Source organism: Lichenostomus cassidix, chromosome 7 (assembly GCF_008360975.1).
Source record: "Lichenostomus cassidix isolate B80296 chromosome 7, HeHo_3.0, whole genome shotgun sequence".
Lineage (NCBI taxonomy): Eukaryota > Metazoa > Chordata > Aves > Passeriformes > Meliphagidae > Lichenostomus > Lichenostomus cassidix.
This window is the reverse complement of record NC_139488.1, coordinates 27,761,065-27,777,378: the sequence shown is the minus strand read 5'-3', so window position 1 is coordinate 27,777,378 and position 16,314 is coordinate 27,761,065. Positions and strand designations below refer to the sequence as shown.

Genomic DNA, 16,314 nt, shown 5'->3' with positions numbered 1-16,314 from the left:
GCATGTTGCTCTACATATTGTCAATAGAGGCTTCCTGATTATTCAAATTAATTCCTTTCATCCAGTCTGTGGCTTTCATTGCAGTTAAAAGATAACTGAATGAAAGAGTATAAATATCAAGTAGATTCCAGCAATGTGCCAGAGAATTCAAGAACAGAAGGAAATAGAATCAGTGTTTTTCCCATGATGCATGGATAAATTGTACTACTCCTTCCAAAAGTGGGTTATACAAATCAGAAGTATAGCTAGGTTAAAAATAAACACCACTGGTCCTTGAATAACCATATACATTGGTCTGGGTATGGGTTTTGGCTCCAAAACCCCAACACAACTGATAGCAGCTAGAAGAATGGCAGGAGATTAATTGCGCTTTACATTTCCCTCCTTTTCACTCTTCCCTAGGCAACTGCTGCAGGCTGCTTACTGTAGCAGGTTATTGGGCAAGATGGATTTTTTTTTTAGCTTCACAAGGCCAACAATTCCTATTATCTTGTCACTCTGTGAGCCTTGACTCATTATTATATAAGTCACTGTTTCATATCCTTTGGAGTTAATTGGCTTGAAAGTCTTTGAATTCTATAACCTTATAAAGCTACATCTCAGTCTTCTGCTTTGCTCTTCACTAAGAAATGTGCCAGAGAACCGTGGGATTCCCAGAGATGCTTTTGGGAGAGTTGGGTGAAGCATCCTTACAGCGTGCAGAAGTTTGCCATGTGTTTTGGCTGATGACAAGCTCCCTGTTTCCAACTAAAAAGAATAAATTCCATCTTGTAAAATTGCCAAGCTCTTCAGTGAAACATCTCGCTGATGTCAGCACTGCCAGAGGCATGACAAGGTCTCACGACTCCTAGTTTGCTACACATGCATTTTAAGGCCAGATTCTTCCATCCGGGCACTCAAAAATGTGGGAAAAGGGAGCAGAAATGTCGTCCTTCTAGGAAGTGGGTTAGAATCTCACTGCTGAGATAAAATCCTTCGCACTGTTTGCACCTTTAGAGGTGTTAAATGTTCGCTGAAGTTGGAAGGTACTTTTCTCTAAAGGCTGTCAGTCAAAATAGGGAAGCAATGTTTATCTGAATATGCAAAACCTGAGACTTCTGAGTCTACCAAAGCTCATCCTTAGTCCTAAATTCCTGCCTCTCCATTCTCTCTGCTCCATCCAAAGTACTGGGAAGAAACTTGCCCTCCCTGCCCTGACCCCACTTTCATAACAAGCATTTGTGGAGAATGCTCTGGTGCTAGAGATCAGCTCTGTTTGCCTCAGCTCTTTTTTATAAGGCTCTAAACTCTGTGTGAGCTGCCTCCCTGTAAGTTTACCAAGAAAAGGCACATCCTTGTGTATACTGAGTGCTCAAAATGCTGCTTTCTGACCACACTGCACAGCTGAGCCTTGAATGTGTTGAAACTACACGGAAACTACAAATACAGAACATTTGCTTTCTGGAGGAGTGTGTCTGAGCAGACCCAGAGCTGCATTTCTCAAAGGGCTAGCTAACAGGCTTGGCTGTTCTGAATTTTAGCGAAACAAAGACATTTGTTAAAATAGAAAATGAAATAAATGTGGAAATAAAGATGTATTTCTTTCATTATTACCTCTTACAATCATGTACATTGCAAAGTCTTCATGTGGTTGGGAAAGTTTCTTATGTGAAAGACTTCAATAAGCACTTTTCAAATTAAATTTGGACTGTAACACATGTCAAGGAGCAGGTTGCCCAGAAAAGTTGTGCAGTGTCCATCCCTGGAGGTATTCAAGTTCAGACTGGATAAGTATCTGAACAATCTGATCTGACCTTATAGCTGATCCTGCTTTGAACAGAAGGTCTAAAGACCTTCCTGAGGATAGTTAAGACCAGCCTGGATCTTGGTTTTATACTTGCAGTTGTCAAAGACTTTTCTTCACAAAAAACCATTATTGACTTAACCTCCAACCAGAGGACAAAGGATTGAGCTTATCTGCTAGGATTCAAATCAGAAATGATCCTGCTATTATTTAAACCCTGAGTCTAAATTGTAAACTCTATCTGAGTATAATTTGTAGGAATTACTTTTAATGATCATATTTAGGAAAAAAAATGCCCTACATTCTTTTGAATTTTGCTCTTAAAGTCTTAAATTTAACTGTCAGACTCAACTTCAACTGAAATCTTAGTTGAACTGTGAAAGGGTTCTGACACTTAAAGCATTTGAATAATTTGTGATTTGATGCAGTTTGGGCCATGGGAAAGGGTGCTCTTGAAAGAAGCTCAACTTTATTCTAAGTGTTTTTTCTTCCTTTCCTGAATATCAATGAACAAAATGTCCTTTACCCTCAGCCTGCAGTGTGAGCTGTATGCAGTCCACACAGCAGATGCAATGATACATAAACAAGTTAGAGGAGACTTTAAATAAGATGTGGTGCTGAGCACACAACACTCAGCCACAGGAATGAGCCTTGTGATTCATTGTGTCACTTTGTACAGGAACTAATAATATTGGGAGACCTGCAACTCTGTGAGACATCCAAGTTAAGCAGTGTCCTCTTTCAAAGGGTTGACTGGTCCCAAAATGTCCATGTTGAGCTCTTCCCTATTGTTATGAACAGCTCTCTTAAATAAGCAATTTCCTTAGCTGACTGATCTCTCTAGGGAGATTTTGCAACATGTTTCTGCTCCAAAATCGAAACAGCCTGATGTGAGATTGAGCTAATGATTTATAGCAGACACGGTGTCAGATTGAAGTGGAGTTGTGTTGCCAAAGCTGTTAAATGAGCCAACAATGAGCTTAGTGTAAAATATGACTGATTTAGGCAAGGTAGAACCCTCACTTTACAGTGATAGCAAAGAATATTCATTCCTTTCATGCCACTTATTGGATGTATATTGATATATCTATCAAATTTATGATTCTGAACATTCTAGCTGTGTGATAGACCTGGGTCTGTAATCATCTTTGAAAAAGGAACTTGGTTTTCATGCTGGTGAAAGCTGGATACTATGACAAAGAGTCAGAAGAATAACACAGTATTAAACAAGGGTGTCTGGCATTAGAGAAATAGTCTGTTCTGCAGCTATGCCACAATCTTCCTTCATGCTTTTGGGCATATTGCTTCATGTTTCCATGCCTACTATGCAGGGGCTTTCTGATGATTAGTTTTTGGTGGATACTTTGGATATTAGTGCTGTCTTTTACTTTTTTAAAGGTAGAAGTAGAAACACATGTGCTACCTACCTGGGGGACTGATTTTGATCAACCTTGCTTGTCTTTTATAAATCCTTTGGGATTTGTATTGTTCCTGGTGGGGTATTTTTTGTGTATATATCATCTATATCTATATCTATATCTATATCTATATCATCTATATCATCTATATCATCTATATCTATATCTATATCTATCTATATCTATGTATCATCTATATCTATCAATATCTCTATCTATATCTATAGCTAAATATATATAAGCATGTTGCACACAGGCATGCAAGTAGTATAACATGAATTCACTAATACCTGCTCCTCTGCTCCATTCCATATTTGACTTGGGATGGGGAAGTTTCTTTCTCTGGAAGCGTTACTTTTATGCCTTTAGTAGGAAAAGGTGTTACTTTTATGCCTTTAGGAGAATCTGTGTGAGCAAAGTCTTTCCAAGCACAAATGAGAGAACACAAGTTTAGCTGAGGACAAGGTCTGATCATCACTAACTCCAGTAGTTATTGATGATAATGGTAGAATTGCTGCTATGAAGGGCTTGGTTCTGGTTCCACTAGTCACATATATGCAAGCTATATTAGCATTTGTTTTTTGCCCCGAAACTCTGTTCCAAGCAAACATGGTAGCAAAATCAGCAGCTCATAAGTGACCCTTTGAGCATTTTGTGTGAGTGCCTGAGGAATCTGGCTTAGTGCTCACTGTTCAGACAGAGAGGATCCAGTGGTCAGGATTCTGTGTTCCCTCTCTGAAAAAGTAAATGCAGACATCTGGGAAGCAGACTGAAGCAAGACATCCATAGACACTTTGACACAGAGTACTGCAGCTCAGAGGTGCAAATATGAATGATTCTGAAGTTCTTCTTTTGAGAAGCATTAGATTTTATCTTGCAGTGTCCATGTGATTCCCTGTTTACAGTCAGGTCAAGAATGCAGTGAATTTCCTAAGAGTATGTGGGTGGACTTGCACTCTAACCTTTAACCTTGCAAATTCCTCTGGATTGCTGGAGTATTTTTGTCACTGGTTTTATGGTTAAAGGGCAACAACACTGGTGGTTAAGGAAGCGATGTCTTATGTTGCTGCTGTTGTAGTTCAAGAGTATAGTAACCTCCACTGCCAGCCTCCTGCTAATGCATGGTGGCAAAACTCTGTAGCCATACCAAAACTAAATATTCACAGAAATATAAAAATGTGTAGAGAAAAAACAGCTTACACTGCTCTATGCATCAGTGCTGGTACACTAATCCAGGTTTATCCCTTGAATGACCATCTAGTTTGAATGTCATTTCTGTTAGGAGAAATTTCAGTAGAACTCCGTGCATAGTTGCTTTTTCCTGATACTTACCTTCAGCCTTTTTTTTGCTTTTTTATTTTCTTGAGGAAGAAAATAAATATCTTGACAATCGCAACAAAATCCCTGTTGTTTACCTGCTGTAAAATCCTAGGAATATCTTAGTTACTCAAAAACGATTAATCACAACTCCTGCACAAAACCTGGGTTTCCTAGGACTCAAACTCACTCCAGTGGAGACTACTCCACTGATAGACCTGCTAGGAAAACTCCTAAAATTTATTCTGCCTTTCAGTGGGCAGGTTTGGGAGCTCTAATTCAATCAGTTATCAAAGCAGATACCTAATGTGTAGCACATGAGTAATCCGAACAGCTTGTTGATTCAGGCTCAGGAGCAGATGGTTTAGAAAAAGGCTCCTGAGAATGCATTATATATTTGTTTGTTCCATTAGGCCTGTGGCAGAAGGAGATGTTCTTGTGCTGAGGGCATTTGCGTGGGAGTGGTGAGCTCTGGTTTCGTTCCCAGCTCCATTCTCCTGTGTGTCCTTGGGCAAGGTCATTTTACACTTTCATGCCTCAGTTACCCCAACAGCACAAAGGGATGCTCTGGGCCACCAGCATTTGTGAGCTACTTTATCCACAGGTCTCAGAAGGGGAGTTTTTAAATAACTTAGTTTTATGTCAGAGTTGTCAGGAGGTGAGAATGTGGTGAGAACATTCTGCAGTGTATTTTACAGGGGAGGTATAAATTTCAAACTCTGGGCTAAAAAATCTTGACCATGGGGTCCTTGGCTCTTTTGGGGAGGCTGTTTCATTAGTAGAAAACTCCTGTTCATTTCAGTTTCTCTTGAGTTGTCTTGCAGGGGAACGCAGGCATTTTCTAGTTTAACTTTATCCTAAACCTATGATATGCTAACTTACAGGGTGTACATTTGTTACAGGATGTTAAAGGGGTAATAATATCTCTACTTGTAGCACTCCTCTCCCTTGGAAAAAGAGCTGCAGGGCGTAGTTTTCCAAGCAAAGCAGCGAGGTCTGCCATGACCCTGAGCCCTGTCAGCGATAGTGTGAGTTCAGTTATGACCTTTTATGGTTTCGCTTTTCTCCTGCTGATGGATTTCAAATGAAAGCTTTGCCAGTGCTGTCGGCATGGACAGTGTTCAACTGGCTTTTGCAGCGTATTAAATACCTTCTCTGGCTAAACAGCTTGTGGAATGGAATTAGATTGTTTCTTTCTGTCTGTTCTTTATCTGGCAGACAAATATCACAATAGCTAATAATAGTATTATACAGTAATATGATAACTGAATTTAGAAAGAAAACAAACCAATTTTGAGAACAGATAAAGAAAACTACTTCAGAGACATTGCTTCAGTGCAGTCTCTGTTCATAAAAGAAAAAAAGAAACTTTTCAGAGGCTGTGGTTATACTGTTCTCAGTTTTCAGAGGCTTTCTGCTGGAACAACATCTCTGCTTGAGAGCCAGGGCCGTGTGAGCTCTTAATGTGCAGCAAACCCTATCGCCTTGCCTTGGCTCAGCCTGACCCTCACAGCAAGTAGCAGAGCAATTGCCATTTCCCTGCGCTCAGATAAGGAGATTTCTGCCTTTTTTGGTCTCTTGGAATGGTTCTTGTGCTCTGAGGGCTCTGTAAACAGAGCCATGTGGAGAAGGCAGTGAGGTCTAGATAGCACAGTCTCATGTTATGTGGGTGTCCTGGGTGAGCTGTGGGTTCTCCTCCCATGCAGGAAGAGGGAAAAGTCCCTTTCCTTATCTGAAGGAATTTTCATGGAATCACAGAATATTCTGAGTTGGAAGGGACCCACGAGGATCATCGAGTCCAACTCTTAAGTGAATGGCCTGCACAGGGACTGAACCCACAACCGTGGTGTTATTAGCACCATGCTCTAACCAATACAGCACTGAAAAAAAAGGCAATGACATCAAGCCAAATTTGTCTGATAAATAGCAATGATTTAAAGGCTGGGTCTGCTTATGTTTTATGCTTCTCAGAGTGCAAAAGTGCAAATTAATTAAAGTTTAGTTCAGGCTGTACATCAAAACCTGTTTACCAAAATATTTCTGAGAATTTATCTGAAGTACAGCTGAATTCAGTTTCGAGTAAATAACAAGTTTGTGTTTCAGTGCTGGTATGGTCTTTAAAGTGGCTTAAACATTTTATGTGAGGCCAGCTCATTATCATTTGCTGTAGGAACACATGCTACAGTGAATAAACTGGAATCTGACCTTGTTCTTGGGGTACTGGTAATTTACACCTCCCTTTGTTGAGAAGCAGGGGGTTTCAATCTGTGCCTGGTTTGCTGGAGCACAGAGGGCTACAGAGCAGTAGAGCCTTCCTTCACATCACCTCTAGCCCCTCTACTCCTCTCTGCATGGCTTATGGCTTACAGCACATAGGAGTTGCTCCTGCTGCTTCCTCTGTGCTGCTGGTTTCAGTGACTTAATGCAGTCTCTGTGCAAACAGTCTCTGAGTCAGTTTTGAGGCCAGATTAGCTGCTTATCCACCTCCTTTGCCTGCCACAAGGCTTTGGAAGCCAGCTTGGGCAACCCTACTGATATTCCTACAGAGATTTGCATGCAAAGGCATTAGAGTTTAGAAGAATTCTGACCAGCTTCAACAGGACTGTGGGGATACAGCCAGTCTGACCATGACAATCTGGAATATCATAAATCTTGATTTAGGGGTTGTGTATGTGCTATAAGTTAGCCAAGGCTGGAATACCCCTAGTTTCATATGGTAGATATCTCATGGTGGTTTTCTTTTGTTGCATATAAAAGTGAAACTGAAGTTAGAGCTCAATATTTTAAATTAAATCCTTCTCCTATAGAAATGTGCACAAGTGTAATTTTGGATGCTGTCCCTTCCTTCTAGTTCACATGTTGGCTTTTAGCTATGGTTTGGTCCAGAACAGGAAGAACAAAATTGTGATCCAGTAAAGCCAATGTAAAGCCCTCATAATACAGGCCTAAGTATGAAATTGCACATGACATGAATATTGGAGACAGGCAGCTCAGGGACATTAAAGGTATAGTAAACACTAAAACAGAAGGACAAAGTAGAGAGCTGTGCTTGTCTTCCACACCCCTCCTCAACCCATGGGATGTTTTTATTTGAAGCAGTTAATTGTGCTGATAGAGATTTCATGTTCCAGAAGGGAATGTAGTTTGGCAAAATATTCTAGCTTTCAATACAGACAGATGAATACAGGGTAACCTTTAAAATCCCCATAGAATAAACTGTTGAGAAACAAAACAGACACATGGAGAGACCATCTGCAGATTCTCTGAATGTGCAGAACTGTAGAATACCATCCAGTCTGATATCAAATCATTTTTAAGCATGGTAAAATGGTACATATACATCTGTCATATTAAAAAAGAGCAAAGATTAGGCTTTCACTCCTGTTTGTGATCTCCCATAGCAGCTACTACAGTATTTATACACTGAACAGATCTGCAAGCAGCAGCTCATGATAGACTTCAAACAGAAATGTGCATCTTTCTGGCTCAATAAACTCCAGCCTAGGCTGCAGGTTTTCATCTCTGCCTATTGGGAGAAATGTGTTAGGAATGTAGAAATATTCCCAATGCTAGCAGATACTAGTCTAACACCATGTAGCATTTCCTTTGCCACTGATGTCCCCTTGGCCATGAACATTTTCTCTGGAGTGCCCACATACTAAGCCTTGCTTCTGTAAACCATGCTGGCCAAAGGGATTGCAGCTGTCTAGGTGAGTCATGGAAAGAGAGCTCATGGAGGTCACTGAGGCTTAGGCAACTGATAAATCATGCCCTGAGTGTCATTTGGAAACAGAAGTGTGTTGAAAGTCAGCACTGAGAGAGTGCATTTTCATGTGCTGCAGACTACCAGAAGCAGACTCCCATGCTTTGCAAATGCTGAAACATAGACACACTTTCTTCATACAAATTCAGAGCAGAGCAGTAAAGCAACCTAACACTTTATTTTTAAAGAAACACATACATCCAGGTTTGCCTGTGTGCATAGCAGATGTCAGAGAATCTGCACTGCTTTGACAAAACTGAACAGATGCCACTGTAAGGTGATGGACTGTTGGCTTGGCTTTCTCTTCAAGGTATTTTCCTCCTGCTATCAGCAGCTGCTCTGTTCTGTTTGGATTTAGGATAAATCGGCTGTTATTTATTCAAGTTCTTCTATCTGCATTTTGAGATGATGCAGTGATGGTTACATAGGAGGAAAACAAGACACAGAGCTAAATATTCGTCTTCTGTAAAGATTTTGAAAAGGACAGAAAGTCATTCCCAGCGAGCTCTGCATGGATAGTAAGTTGTAGTGAAAAGAAGCTGCTGTTGCCACTGTCTGACTAAAATCATACAGTCCATGTGTGCCGTGGTGCTGCTCTTTGGGCACCAGGAGATCAAGATTCAGTTCTCATCTTTGCTACAATCTCTCTTTCTAATCTTAGACAAATCATACAACTCCTCTGAAATTCAGTTCATTATATCTACACCATGAATTTGTGCTTGTTTATAGTCCCTTTCATTCTGCCAGAAAATGAGGAGAGTAAAATGTGACCACTAAGCAGGACAAGAAGCTGTTCCAAAGGTTAAGGACATCTGCTCTCTGACATGTGTTTAACAAGAGATGTCCTGTATAATGATGACTCCTAGTGGAATTGTGTTTCAAGTGTTGCCAAAATGCATAGAGATAATCCTGATTCTGGCAGTCACTTTTTCTTCCACCTGGGCATTCTCATACTAAATGCAGTGGCAAACTCAGTGTCCACTTCCCTTCCTCTCTTTCAGTCTTTTCCCTCATACTTGAAAATTTCTATTTATATATCTTCTAATATGTTTAAGTTGTTGAGGGAGATGTATTTTTCATTGCAACTGAACTAAAATTTTTTTCCGGGGAAGTCATTGGGCAGTGAAACTTGTACTCTTCCAAATAGTGAACTGATAGTAAACTATCTTGATCAGATCAGACTATTCTAATTTCCCTCTCTCTGAGTAAACCACAGCAGTCAGAGGAACGGTTCCTCTGTCCAAGAACTAAAGGCATGTTTCTGACAAATTGTTGCTATTTCTGTCAGCTCAGTAATTTTCCTAGGAATGATAATTTGAGTATAGAGGGATATAGTCTGTCACAGGAAGGCTTTGATCAAAGTCTACAACAGCTTTCTCCAGCATTTGGATGTTTTTATTGCTGAGAAAGTTGCAGTATGTTTTGGCTGCTTTGTCAGCTCTGCCTTTCCTACAGCAAAAGTGATAATGTCCATTAGCAGTTTGAACAAGCAAAATGGGACAGGATTTTATCAGTCCATGTCCAGTGTAGCCAGTGTTTGTAGCATCTCACACTTTCTGTCTTATTTTCTTTTCATCTTCTTTCCTTTATCCCATCCTTTGATTTCTCCTTCAACCTTTGGGCACTAGTTCATCCAGATGAGCATCATCATTATTTTGTAGGTTTTGCTAGATTATTTCTGAGAGGATTATTTCCAAAGAAGCTGTTTGCGCCTTTAAAAGTCTTTTGAAGTGCTTAATTTCCACAATTATTTTCCAGTAATTTTTTTTAAGTCACATTTTTCTGTCTTAGAAGAACATTATTTTGATAATTAATCATTAGATTAAATTTTTTAAAAGTCCTATAGCTGCAAGGCTTTTGTATTTTATCAAGTGTTTGCATAGCTGGCTGCACATCTGCACACCAGGTTCTGGTGATACTGGATCTACTCATGTAAATAAGGATATTGGTGGCAATCCTCTAACTGAGCAAAACCAGAAGTTTTTATCTTTCACCTCCTCAACAATTTCCAAAATGCATATGAGATCAAAAAAACTCAGTATTTAAATTATATATTCTAAGTTGAATTCCTTCTGAGCAAAAAGTGCCACTAGACTTCCAAAAGCTGCAAATAGGTGAATTTGTTCACTAAATTGTTGGCAGACAAACTTGGCACCCCTCAAGGTCTTGTTCCCATGCCAACAAATCGGTTCTACTATCTCTGCTACCCAGTGTATTTGGATGAGTGGCACTTCCTGAGGTTGTGAAAGGTGAGCAGTAGCCCTGACATGTGGAAGCAAATGAAGGGAAGCTGTGACAAAGTGCATCACAGCGATGGGATGTCCTCTAAGGAAAATCACCAAGGAGCGGTTTGCACTGCTGTGGGAGATTGCAGGCATAGCTGTGACTGGATCTCATCTCCATAGTTTCTGTAATGAAAGATGGGAAGCAGAGCAATGGAATGGAAAGAGAAGGACTGCTAGGGCCAGGAATACCCTGATGGAAGTTCTGTCTCACCCTCACAATGTGCTTTGTGTACGTTTCTGCAGATAAACCAGACCCACCTGCTGGAACGCCTTGTGCGTCAGACATACGGAGCTCCTCCCTCACCCTCTCCTGGTATGGCTCCTCCTATGACGGTGGAAGTGCAGTGCAGTCCTACACCGTGGAGATCTGGAACTCAGTGGATAACAAATGGACAGACCTCACCACCTGCCGCAGCACCTCCTTCAACGTGCAGGACCTGCAGGCTGACCGGGAGTACAAATTCCGCGTGCGAGCTGCTAACGTGTACGGCATCAGCGAGCCCAGCCAAGAGTCTGAGCTGGTAAAAGTCGGAGAGAAACAAGAAGGTTAGTTCTTAAGAGAGAAAAAAAAATTAAATTCAAATGAACTCTACCCTCAGAGTTCCTCAGTGAGGCCAGACCACTGCACACCCTCCTTTGCTTGTGTCTCTGTGCAGTGAATGCTTGTGCTGGGCTGTAACTCTGCTCAAGTCCTTCGCAGACTTCATATGGGAGTCTGAGCACACCAGTTTTGCATACCTGCAGCATGGAAACTTGGCTTCAGGGAACCCAAATCCCTGCCTTGTGAAAGCAAGCAATAATTCTCATTCTGGCTTGCTGGGTGAGTGCTGGCTGGTAGAATTCTGCAGTTCAGTGCACAGGTAATGGGAGATGAAAGCTTTCACATGTTACACATTCAGTCCATGCCCAGCTGGAAAATGATGGTTGATTGCTTACTTGAAATACGCCAATGGATTCACTATAGTTTATACTGGACGCACCGTGGAAAAACAAACCATAAACACTGTCCCAAATTTGCTTTTGGAAATAATGAATGTGCTTGCTGCTAGCCAAGCACAGAATATGCAGCAGAAAATTAATTGGCACCTTGTAGCTAGCTGCAGTTCCCATGCTTTCAATCCCAAAATGATAGTGCACCTCAGTCTTGTGTCCCCTGGTACACCCAGCCTGTGAATTCAAGGCTGTCCTACTTAGCGTGTTGGTTTTCCAGCATTACGGATGCCAAAAATATTTTTTAGAGTTTTCGATTACAGTTGCATGTACTTTTAAAAATATTTTTCAGTATCTTTTACTTCTTAATTTTTGCTTAGGATCTTCTCAAAGGGCCAATAGGGAGATTTAGATCATTTCAGACATCATTCAGAAACTGGTACTAAAATTTGAAATACACAAATGTCAGCATTATTTTTCAAGTGCAGAGAGTGACCACATATTTTTGTGCACACCTCCATCCACCTACTGTGCAAGGATGACTTTGATAGTCACCTCACCAAAAAGCCCAGACCAGGAATAATGTATTTTACCCTTTTTCCTGTTTTTGAGGAGTGGACTTTGTGTTGCATCTCTCCCTCCTTACCTATGTATGCAGGGCTTTGGAGCTTTAAATGTTCCACACTACCCGTCTGAAGTTGTTTTTTACTGCTAAAGCAAGACAAAATTACAGCAAAGTGATGCAGCATCACACAACTGTGTAAGCCTCTCAACAGACACTTTTAAACAAAAGTAAATCATATTTCTCTTCAAGTGCTAAATGGGATGCATGCTGAGAAATAACTGCCCTCTGTTTGCAAGATTTAAAACCAATCTAAATCAAGATGTGCCTTTTCTTCAAAGTGGGAAAAATATTATCAGGAGTAGCAATAAAATTGGAAGGAAGCTAGATGGTATTGGCTCTTTGTAATAAAATTCCCTGTGTTTGAATGCCCTCTTTCTTTAGTTCCAGGACAAACACCTTCTAGAGCTGGGGACCTGACTCTTCTCCAAGAGTTTTTCCAAGAGCAAGCACTACTTGTACTGGACCAAAGCAAACAAGCTATTTTTCTTTTTAAGACTGAGAATTTTCTTACATAGATTTAATACAAAAGGCTAGGAAGTGTATGAGTCATTATGATAAACATTAAAAAAAGCAACAAAAAAGTTGTTTTGAGCAGAAAGAAAATGTGTTCTGTTTGCAGGAGTGGGGGTTGTCTTTGTGCCCTCAATTCCAGGGCTTCTTGATTTCAATTCTTGGTACTGCAGATAGCATGGGGAAAGAGCAAGTCATCTAAAGTGGGATTTTTCAAGTGTGTGAATATTACTGGTGCTTCAATTAAAGGCAATGGAAAATGCATGTGTTCAGCGCCTGTCAAAGTCAGGACTTTAAGCCGCCATCTATGTAAACACTTAGCTGAGTAACAAGGGATTTTCTGTGGCTGCCAGGAAGTCTGATTACTGATTTTCATACTGAGGTGGCTAGCACATATTAGCAATGTCAGTATGATCTTAGTGAAGAAAGGCATGGCTAAATTTTCACTGTGATCTAAAGGAAACAGCTACTAAAATAAGGCTGTAAGTCACAATAGATTAAAGCAAGCATTACCATGTTTGAGGAAAATTTGGTACTGTTGACTCACTTCCGAGAAAGGTTTTAGCACAGCTGCTCAGCACTTAGGAAGCTCAGATATATTCCACTTATATAATTTAGGCTTCCACTGGTGGACCAAAATGTTTCTATCCCGTGGATTCAATGCAGTGTCGCTGCAGAACTGGGCACTGACTTCTTGCCTAAGCAGTATTTGGCAGACATTACCTACCGGCAGCCTGGCTGGGAGCAGCTCCCTTACACAGCCCTTAAAAGGGGAGGAAAATGTGATGTGCTCTGTGCAGGAGTGGTTTGGAGCTGAGGAAGGTCTGAGGACAGCTACCCCGGGTGGGGAAGGTTCCCTTCCCTCCCTACTCTTCTGGTAAATCTCTGCAAACCAGCTCATCTGTGCAGGAACATGCAAGGGTTGCAAGTCCAGGGAAAAAAAAAAAAAAAGAGAGAGAGAAAGGCTTTAGCAACAGACTTTATCCAGTTGACTAGCTTTGCTACCAGCATGCAGAGGCAGCATTTTGTGTAGGATGTGAAAGGGTGGTGCCTCAGAGCAGCTATCTGCTCAGCCTGCACCCTTTATTTCTGTTGTTTTCTTCTCATCCGCTGCATCTGACTCTGTGCTCCAAAGCACCTAACAGCACCTGAGTACTGCATTAATGTTTCATAACACAGATCTGTTGACACAGCAGGGATAAATCCCTTGGTTAGGCTTGCACTCCACAATGGTGAAGTGCAGCTTCAGCAGCTACAGGGAGAATTGAACAGGTCACTGTGCAACAAAGAGCCTTTGCAGTTTCTCAAATTACTGGTCACAGCACAGGTTTTAGGAGCAAGCCCAAGCAGTGTATGTATAAAAACATTCCAGCTGTAGCCCCTTTCCCCTCATACCTGCTGGCAAAAAGCAGTGCTACTGGCAGTTCATGTATTTGAAAATTTGAAATGAAAATCAGGACACTCAGCCCAGCTTATACTGTGACTTAGGTCACTGGGTTCACCTGTCTTTAAGTCTGCCTGCAGAACTGAGGCTCCTTTTGGACCTCAATGGTTACAGAATTTAGCCATGCACAGGGGAATGCATGCTGTTCAAATTTTCTCAATATCTTGAGTCCAAAAAGTTTGTCTGGATGCTTTGCAAGGAATCTTTTCATGTACAAACTTGCTTAACTTTTGCCTTTACAATCCAAAAAAGGCACATCAAAGCCAAAAAGAAATTGTCATTGAACCAGAAGTGTTACTGATTTCACTATTTTTAATTTCTTACATGTTTCCCTGAGGCATTCCTAAAGGTATTTCTGAGACGACTTTGAACTGATGCAGTATGCTGATGCTTCTAGTAGGCAGGTATAATTTACAAGTACTGCAAACCACATGAACTTGATTTATTCAGAAATGGTGATTTGATTGTGATTGGATAGTCAATAGTGATGAAGAAGTGGTGAAGAGATTTTAATTATGAAGTTAGTGCACAAACTCCCTGACTGCTTTTTGCTGCTTTACCACAGGGTCTATCAGTTGTCCACATCACTATGAAAAATTTGGCTATCTTACATAAGTGCCATATCCCATATAAAAAGTTATTAATGTCTTTTTATTTTCATCACAGAACCTAAAGAGGACGAAGCGGAGCTATCTGACGATGGTAAGAAGTGCATGTTTTAAATAGGACAAATGCAAATCTGTGTGCTTCGCTCTCATTTTCTGGAGATTTTCAATCATGGTTCTTAATACTTATTTGTAGAGGGGAAAGAAACAGAGGTGGAATATCGGACAGTTACGATCAACACTGAGCAGAAGGTGTCAGATGTCTATAACATTGAAGAAAGGCTGGGATCGTAAGTACTGCACTGTGCTTTTGAAGACACAGCTTTCAAGGCTACCAGTTGGTTTTAAAATCATGTGCATTTATTCTTTGACTGTCATGCACTTTCAACATTCCAGCTGGGCTCCTTTGTTGTGGTAAAAATAGATTTTAACATATGTTGGCCTCCACTCCATAAAGATCCTTTGCTCCTATTAGCTGATAATTTTAAATAGGCACTACATGTATTTCTGGCGAGAAAAGCAGAGCCCACAAATGAACAAAGCTAGAGGATTCATTCGTTTTTCAGTGTCCTAAAAGCTATCTGAAAAAAAAAAAGGTTTGCATTGTGTACTTGCATTTCCATTATATCCATTAGTGGTAATAAGATTATCCTGCCCACGGGCTGGAATCTCTGTTGACAGCAGCCATAATCCCAAGAGCATTAATACTATTGCTGGGGGAAGGTCAGTGATTAGCCTGGCTGTGTTTCTCAGGGCCTCAGCTCGTGGTGGTGTGAACTGCAGGCCATGATAATCTTTCAGTGATCAGTGCTGAAGGCCAGGGGATCCTGTGTGCTCCATTAACAAATCCTGAGAAGTGTAACGTAGAGGTAGAATTGTACATTACAGCAATGGTAAACAATTGTACTGAATACTACTGAGCATTCAGACTCTGATTTCACCTAAATCCTGTACCTGAGATGTCTCATCTGCTGCCCCTTCAGAGGTGTATGACCTACAGAAAACTCTGTGCAGAAAGACCTAAATTAAAGCCAGGTAGGGGTCTAGTTTTTGAACCCTCCTATGTAAGATTCGTTAACTGGAATGGCAGAGTATCTCTAAACATGGTATTCATTCAAAAGTTCTTGCAGGTTGCTCTGCATAAAATCAGTATAGAATAATACTTTATATTAGGACACTTTTATTTTAGAATGCAATTGTACTGGAATATTTAGTAAACTGTTGCTATTTGGGGTAGCCCATATATTGCAAAAACATTTTATGGAAATAGTTATATATTTTCAGGGGAAAATTTGGCCAAGTCTTCAGGCTTGTTGAAAAGAAGAATGGAAAAGTTTGGGCAGGAAAATTTTTCAAAGCATATTCTGCTAAGGAAAAAGAAGCCATAAGGGATGAAATCAGCATCATGAACTGCCTGCATCATCCAAAACTTGTCCAGTGTGTAGATGCCTTTGAAGAAAAAGCCAACATCGTTATGGTCTTGGAAATGTAAGTATAAAGCAGAGCACACTAACAAAGTTAATAATATTGAGAATAATTGTGTGTACAAAACTATCAACTTACAGCCATGGGACTGTCAAATGCTTCAGAATTTGCAGGGCCTGGATGATTTTCACACCTTGTAAGTTTTTCCA

General features: G+C 40.6%; 1 protein-coding gene across 3 annotated transcripts in view; it reads left to right on the top strand.

The window, feature by feature from the left end:
• The window catches only part of MYLK (myosin light chain kinase), a 193,562-nt gene that overhangs the window by 152,334 nt on the left and 24,914 nt on the right, over positions 1–16,314 (top strand). For all 3 annotated transcript variants that reach the window (XM_085066961.1, XM_085066964.1, XM_085066965.1), the window contains 4 exons: positions 10,810–11,112; positions 14,742–14,777; positions 14,877–14,970; positions 15,965–16,168. In XM_085066961.1, the coding sequence (XP_084923087.1) occupies positions 10,810–11,112; positions 14,742–14,777; positions 14,877–14,970; positions 15,965–16,168 (637 nt within the window). The remainder of the gene's footprint in view (positions 1–10,809; positions 11,113–14,741; positions 14,778–14,876; positions 14,971–15,964; positions 16,169–16,314) is intronic.